At 39.3% G+C, this 7,650-nt stretch overlaps 1 protein-coding gene across 5 annotated transcripts in view; it reads left to right on the top strand.

Moving 5' to 3' along the window:
* Positions 1-7,306, top strand: part of LOC107102350 (inter-alpha-trypsin inhibitor heavy chain H3-like) — a 26,485-nt gene extending 19,179 nt beyond the window's left edge. For 3 of the 5 annotated variants that reach the window (XM_015401619.1, XM_015401617.1, XM_015401622.1), the window contains 14 exons: positions 1,004-1,172; positions 1,716-1,841; positions 2,060-2,241; positions 2,340-2,525; positions 2,638-2,777; positions 3,777-3,925; positions 4,019-4,045; positions 4,126-4,182; positions 4,304-4,363; positions 4,995-5,108; positions 5,207-5,408; positions 5,507-5,682; positions 6,643-6,754; positions 7,163-7,306. In XM_015401619.1, the coding sequence (XP_015257105.1) occupies positions 1,004-1,172; positions 1,716-1,841; positions 2,060-2,241; positions 2,340-2,525; positions 2,638-2,777; positions 3,777-3,925; positions 4,019-4,045; positions 4,126-4,182; positions 4,304-4,363; positions 4,995-5,108; positions 5,207-5,408; positions 5,507-5,682; positions 6,643-6,754; positions 7,163-7,298 (1,836 nt within the window). In that variant the 3' untranslated portion in view covers positions 7,299-7,306. The remainder of the gene's footprint in view (positions 1-1,003; positions 1,173-1,715; positions 1,842-2,059; positions 2,242-2,339; positions 2,526-2,637; positions 2,778-3,776; positions 3,926-4,018; positions 4,046-4,125; positions 4,183-4,303; positions 4,364-4,994; positions 5,109-5,206; positions 5,409-5,506; positions 5,683-6,642; positions 6,755-7,162) is intronic. The other 2 variants (XM_015401618.1, XM_015401621.1) reach the window with 2 other exon arrangements.
* Positions 7,307-7,650: the final 344 nt, after the last annotated feature.

The following is a 7,650-nucleotide window of genomic DNA, read 5'->3' as shown; positions in this document are numbered from 1 at the left end:
ATATACAAACTTGAGTCATGGAACTGTGCTTACAGCTCCTTATTTCATGTGACCTAATAACTTGTGTACATGGTACTTGTTGATAGTATTAAAATTATTTCTAATAGCATTAAAAGAGCATTAAATTAGAGTTCCTCATTCCTGTATAAACCCTGTGAACGCTTAATTTAATATGACATATTAAAAAAAAAATCCCCACCATCATCCAGCAGATGTTCAGTTTCTGCCCAAATATTTTCTTTTCATCCATTCCTGCAATACGAATTTTCTTTTAAAGTTGTGAGATTCCCTCTAGAATCTCACAACTTCTTCCTGGTCTGTTGAAGCACCAATAGTCTGCATCCAATTATTTGATTAATTGCTCTTAGTTTTTGGGAATATATACAAACTATGCTCTAATTTCTAGATACCGATCTGTTTTTACTATAATTTAATTTGACACACCAGATCTTCTCGATGTTCTTTTTCCTGTTTGGTGCGATTACAATAGCAGACTTGAACTGGCCGGACCGGAGTAAAAAATAGCTCAGCTCCATATTTTGGCAGTGAAGGACGGAGAAGACGTACGTGGGCGGTGACGTGCGGAGGTGTAGCGGAGGATGCCGGACAGTGCAATGAAAATCCGGACTGTCCGCCTGAAAAGCCACATCCAAAAATCAGTTGCCATCAACAGTAGATCTTGCCACCAGTCGATCGAATCGAGCCTCTTCATGGGTCCCAAGAATACAAGGGCTGCGGCAGAAAAAGGAAGAGATAAGACGCCCATGATAGCGATTGTTCAAAGCGTGCGGCAGCACTTACCACTCAACTATGAAACACCAAATTGGCCAAAAGCTGCACAAAACAAGCAAGGCCGATCATAGAAAAAAGCCCTGCGTGACTTTTGAAAACCGAGCAAGTCTCAGTGTTGTTCAGTCATAAAAAGCTAATTGAGATCCCTGTTTTAAAATGAAAAAAAGCAATTCACCCTTGCTGAAAGTAAATGAAAATAACTTTCTTACAGACAAAGGAAGCCATGCAGTCCATTCTGAATGAAATTCATGAAGATGACCACTTCACCATAACTGAGTTTGAAAGCAGCAATGTTTACTGGAGGGAACAACTCACCAGGGCAACGAAGCAAAGCGTTTCAGAAGCCATCAATTATGTCAAGTCAATTAGGGCCCAAGGAGGTGAAGATAATTTTTACGTCAGTTTTCTTTATTTCAACTGAATCTTAATAAAGTAAATTAAATGTGACTTTGACTAATATTCCTTCTCTCAATTGCTCATTGTCCCATGTGAGCTGATGGTCCACTCCCTCTTGTGGTCTGGAGCACTTCTGTTATGCTGAGCTCATTTGCAGCTTTTCCTAACTTACCAAATCTTTTTCTACTTGCTGCATTTTTCTTTTCTTGGCTTTTCCCCCTTTGCATCATTCATTGACAGCACATTTTTCACATTCATTTTCACTGCTTTCTGTGAATGCAGCACTCCTGTTTTTCTTTAAAAGTGTCTTGTGTTTTGTCAACATTTTTGTGTTTTCCAGCCCAATTTTTGTGTTTTTAAGACGTTTGCGTATTTACAGCTCTTGCGCCTCTCGGCATCATATGTCCTACTGTATTGTTATTTTGTCTATAAAGGAATGGCATTATACTTACTGAAGCTCTTAACACATTTCTGAAAAGATACATTTTGAATATTTACAAAAACTTTTTATTTTAATTATCTTTCAGGAACAAACATAAATGGTGCTGTTTTGAGCGCAGTGCACACACTGAAAAAAGGAAGGGAAGAGAAAACCTTTCCAGAGAGAAGTGTAGATATGATTATATTACTAACTGACGGGATGCCAAACATTGGTGAGTCCGCCCTAACTACATCTCAGAAACAAGAAATAAATTAAGAATAAATTAAATAAACAGTTGGAAAGCCCCCCCAGGTTTTCTCATAATGTTTGCACAATAGCTTTACAGATATATTTCCGGTAGACTCCTAACAATCTTGAGAGGCACTTTGAGAAAACCTAAGAAGTCTTGGATGCAAGATCTTCTTAATAAATGTATTTGTTCACTTGCAGGAACGAAAAACATATGGGAAATCCAGGAGAATGTTCGTACTGCCATCGGAGGAAAAATGTCTTTGTTCTGTCTGGGATTTGGTAATTATGTGGAGTACTCCTTCCTGGATGTGATGAGCAGGGAAAACAAGGGAATCGCCAGAAGAATCTTCACTGGTTCAGATGCTGCCATTCAACTCAAAGTATGACGTCGAATTTAGAAGAGCACACGCTGAGCAGAGTATCTGAACTTGTGAGCTGTGATACTATGGGCTGTAATTGTGAACTTTAAACTACGCAGGGTTTCTATGAGGAAGTTTCCAGTCCTCTTCTTTCAGAGGTGGAGATGCGTTATCCTGACAATGCAGTGAGCTCTTTGACAGAGACCCAATACAGTCGGCTGTTCAATGGCTCAGAAATTGTGGTGGCAGGTCGACTGAATGACAGCTTCATGGATAACTTTTTGGTTGAGGTGTCAGGCCAAGGGGTGAGAAATGAACATATTACCCAAACAGTAAACAAAAAGCCCTTACTGTAACAGGTTTAGCTTTTTAGAACATGTTTTTCTTAACATGTCTTTTAATTTATTTTCTAAAAAGGCTGAAGGGGAAATTCATGAACAAGGAAAGGCTGGTGTGCTTAGCTGGGATATGGTATACCCAGAAGAGGAATACATCTTTGGTGATTTCACTGAGCGTTTGTGGGCTTATCTTACCATCCAGCAACAGTTGGAGAAAAGGTTTGAAAAAGTTGTATACTTGCACTATTTAGGCCATTTACCATAAATAAAACTTGTTAGTCAAACAGGCCACTTAAAACATTTTCTGGACCTGTTTTTATATTGTGAATCATGCAGTGTTTTAACGAGTTTTACAAGTTATTCACATCTTGCCAAACACCACTTTATAGAAACACGTTTTGCTGCATTTTCTGCTGCAAGTCTCTGGGAGTAAAACTGTCTGTTAGGGCTAGGACTCCTGGCCCTCTGGGGTACCTACAAGGGGATGATGCGTCCGCAGGTCTCAGAACCCTGATCTCTCATGTGGGTCCACCTTGGCTAAGCATTGGCTCGGCCAAGGTGGCAAGCCTATGCCGTGGCCCCATGGGAGCTACTGTAAGCACTGAGGCCTCTGTGGTCGGACCGCTCGGGGACTGGGCTCCTTTGGGGTTGGCCTCTCAGGGGCAGAGCACTGGATGCTCTTGTCGGGCCTTCTCTGGTGGATGCAGCCATCCTTCTCTCCCTCCTTGTATGCCAATGATCCGGGGTGTCTCTTGATATCTGAGGCCAGGATTGCCTCTTTGTCAATTGTGGGCCATGTAAGGGGAGTCTCACATGCTACTAAGGATATGTTCCTACTGAAGTAACTTAATAAATCCTTTATTATACATGCCCAAGCATGCCCATGCATAGTAATACTAAATACTAAGCTGCAGCTACAGGTATATACCACCCTGAATAACGTTGTTTAATCATCATAGGTTTTGCCTTCCACACACATTGATATCTAAGGAATACCTGTTGATCTGAAAGCTTTATCTCAATTTTGTATATGCAAGTACAAAGCAGAACCTTATGGTAACAGTTAGAATGGTCTGCTTGAGAAAAGAAATCTGGTGGGCTATGATCTAGCTTCAGCACATCTATTGTCAGAATTATATTGGCTAAACAATACAGAAAAACAAAACAAACAAAAAAAATCCTACATTTGCCTTCCTCTTTCATTTTTTCCTCTACCAGTGGCATTGCTTCTGAGCAGGAAAAAGATCAAGCTTTAGCTAAGGCTCTGAGCATGTCTTTGAGGTACAACTTTGTCACTCCTCTCACCTCCATGGTGGTGACCAAGCCTGAAACCGAGAAAACTTTCATTGCTGATAAACTGACTGAAGGTAATTTACACGAGGCATTTTACATAATTTTTTGTCTTTGATGCCTAAATGATTGATTGCTTTATGTATTCTGTTGTTTTCCCTCAATTTCAGACCAGCGTCAAAATGTAGAACTCGGACGTAAGGCCCATTTACACTTTTCCAGCCATAATGCTAGAAAATATTTTTATTAACTTCTCCACATTTATGTTCTGAAACAGGCAATCCACCTGACTTAAACCAACGGAAACCTGCCTCAAACCGAGTTCAGGGTAATGGTAAGCCTCAATTTCAGACCAGCGTCAAAATGTAGAACTCGGACGTAAGGCCCATTTACACTTTTCCAGCCATAATGCTAGAAAATATTTTTATTAACTTCTCCACATTTGTGTTCTGAAACAGGCAATCCACCTGACTTAAACCAACGGAAACCTGCCTCAAACCGAGTTCAGGGTAATGGTAAGCCTCAAATCCGCCACTATTTTTTGAAAGTCTTTTTACTTATGTATCTTTTCTGTTTTTCCAAAATTCTTTGTGTCTGACTTATCTTAATGACCCTGAAAACTTGTTTTCCTTTTTACACCATAAACCTACTAGTAAACTTTCTACTTTTATTTTAATAATCATATTTAGCTGCACTTTTCAGGAAGAACGCAGGTTCTGTCTCTCAGAGATGGAGGCCAGTTGGTAAAAATTGTAAAATAAACAGCAAAAAAAACCAAACCCTTGTGAAGAGGTCAGCTAAATTGTTGAAACGGTGTCATTACCCACAACGTAATTTAGCTACATGGGCAGGATGGCCACTATGCATGGAAGTTACCAATATTCAAAGAACCACATTGAAAAGATGCTATATAAGCACAGGCCAGTTAACATTTAAAGATTTGACCCACATTACAGCCATGCTTTCAGGAGAAATAGTCCAAAATGTTAAACAGACTATCTTGTTGAAATATACATGAAGTATGAACCATTTGTCAAACAAAGAATTGTTTTGGTAATTCTAAGAAAATAAAAAAGGTTTGCCTTTTCATACAGTGCATTTAAGTTTCAGGTCCTTCATTCAAAAATGTTGGTGCTGTTTTTGCAGTGGATGGAGATCCTCATTTCATGATAGAACTTCCAGACAGAGGCGACGCTTTGTGTTTCAATATCAATGACAAACCAGGAACCATTTACAACCTAGTCAAAGACAAGAAATCAGGTTTGATTTGGGTCTTGCATGCATTCCCCTCACCAACACATTTACTTCATGTGAGATACAGGAAAGAACTATTAATAACTCCTGTGAATCATTTTTAGGTTTTTTCGTGAATGGACAAATCATTGGCAAAAAGAAGTTCTCCGCTGATGCTAAGAACAACACTTACTTTGGTCGTTTTAGTGTCAACCACCAAAAGCTGGGTGTAAAGCTGGATGTAAGCATTGATGATATCTTAGTCTTCAACAATGGAAAGCAGATTAGGTTGAAGTGGTCTGATGCGGCCTCTATTAAAGAAGCCAGGTGCGTAATATTACTTTGGAGTCAATGGAGTCCAAAAGAAAATAATATTTATTGTCATTCTTTTAGCTGGGTCTCCACTATTTTCTTCTCTTATCCAGTTTGGTCCTCAGACTGACCAACAACTGCACTCTCACAGTAATGCTGCGGCATTCAGTTAAATTTATGATAATCAAACACACAAAGATTTGGAAGAAACACCATTTCCAACAAGACTACCTTGGTTTCTACACCCTGGACAGTCATCATTTATCCTCTACTGTTCATGGACTTATTGGTAAGTAAAAAAGGTTTTTTTTAAAAACGAAAATGTAGAAATATATAATGTGCATAATATATAATAATAAAACAATGAAGAAAAAAGTAAAGCTTTTTCAGGAAAAAAAAAATCTAAGTTGCAGACATGAAAAATACACAATAACAACAATATAAAATTAAATACTATTTACATTTATGATCATTCATGTATTATTCAAAAGAGGAAAGCATGACTTAAAGCCTTGTTAATGAGACTTGCTGCTTTTTTTGGTGGCATTATATTTTGGTCCTGTTGGACCACAGCCTCCTGCCAGAAAGGAGAGTCTGGAACAATTTGTGCCCTGGGTGGGAAGGGTAAGCTACAATCTTTCCTACTTGCTTCGGAGTCCTGGGGGTAAACAGTGATTGCAGCCGATTACTCTCTAAGTAGAGTGAACAATATGCTGCTTGCCTTTATTCCTGGTCGTGGCCGCAGCTTACCAGGTGGCGATGAAGGAGGTCAGGACGGACTCAATGGCTTCTTCTGAAAACCTCATATTATAGCACCTACCTGCTGTTCCTATTTCCTTTCCATTTACCTTTTTTATGGGGTTAACAGAAGACAAAGCTAAAGAAGGAGCTTCGGACACGTATATTGAAACCGGACTGGTTTAGAATGTCAGGAGGTCCTGCTGCTGACTGAACTGCCAATAGGAAGCATCTTGCTTCCTCTTCCTTTCTGTCAGCACTATTCAGATAGCAGTCCGTATGGCTACCGCTGATGCTTTTCCAAATGCTTTTTAAATGTTGCCCCCAATTTGCTATTTTTGGAAGGAGCCAAATATAGTGGAGAAGATCTACACCTTTATTGTCTTTGACAGGGTTAATTTCTTCAGTTGTTCATGGAGAACATTCTCTGGTGGCCCTCCTCAGTGTTGGTGGTTGGGTGTAAATACGTTTCTCTTTATGGTGATGACTAACTCCTCTTTGTACTCCCCAGGTCAGTTCTACCATGGAGTGGAGTTTGAATTAACAGATTTGTATCCTGGAGAATTTGGGGAAAGACTGGATGCAGTTATGTACATTAAAGGCCAAACCCTCAATGTAACCAGGTAAACCTTCAATGTAAAATGTTCACCTGAAAATGTCATGACCCAGAACAAAGGACCCAGTATTCAGACAAGACAGACAGACGTTCCCGTTCAGACAGGAAAAGGCAGGCTCAGTGGATGAGAGGCAGAACAGGTCACCATCAGGTAATCAGAAACACTAAGGTACACTAAAAAAGCTCTCACCACTGGCAAGAGAGAACAAGAATAATCTGGCCCTGATAACTAGATGCAAGTACCTTAAATAGAGGCAGAAGCAGGAGGATAAGATGAGCAGTGACTAAAAACCGGGCAGAGCTAGACAGGTAAATGGAGTTAGCGATTAAGCCAGTCATCAGTGCCAAGATCATGACACAAAAAAGAAGGACAATTTGATCATTCTTTTTTTTTTTTTATCCAAACACACTGAAGGCACCTGGAGAAAGATTTCAGCAGGGATGTGAAAATCGGAAAGGACGTCCTGTGCTGGTTTGTGGATGACAACGGGAAGGGATTCATCGATGGATCGCCTTCAGATTATATTGTGCCAAACCTTTTTAATTTTTAAAATAAAAATAAAAACTCACCATATTCATACCATGCTTGCCTCTTTGGTCTAAGATGCTTAAATTATAGTGCATTTTTGTCATTTCGATGGTAAATCTAGATACAATAACTAATCTTTAGTCGAAGTTTTTAAGGAAAGGTATTATGATTTTATAAGAGTAATTTTGTGAATTATTGGTACTAAAGGATATATTGTCTAAAGCTAACTTCTGCTAACTTCTAATGATGCTAATGCCTTGTTTACCCTTTCTACCAACTACACAGATGAGTGATTTTTAATAAAATACACTTTTAACTGTTTTATTCAGAGCCTGATAATGTGGGTTCCAGCTCATAAAGTATTCTGCATGTTA

The sequence above is a fragment of the Cyprinodon variegatus genome, unplaced genomic scaffold, assembly GCF_000732505.1.
Source record: "Cyprinodon variegatus isolate N-32 unplaced genomic scaffold, C_variegatus-1.0 Scaffold1238, whole genome shotgun sequence".
In the NCBI taxonomy this organism is placed as follows: domain Eukaryota; kingdom Metazoa; phylum Chordata; class Actinopteri; order Cyprinodontiformes; family Cyprinodontidae; genus Cyprinodon; species Cyprinodon variegatus.
Note: the sequence above shows the minus strand (reverse complement) of the source record. Positions and strands in the feature narration are given on the sequence as shown.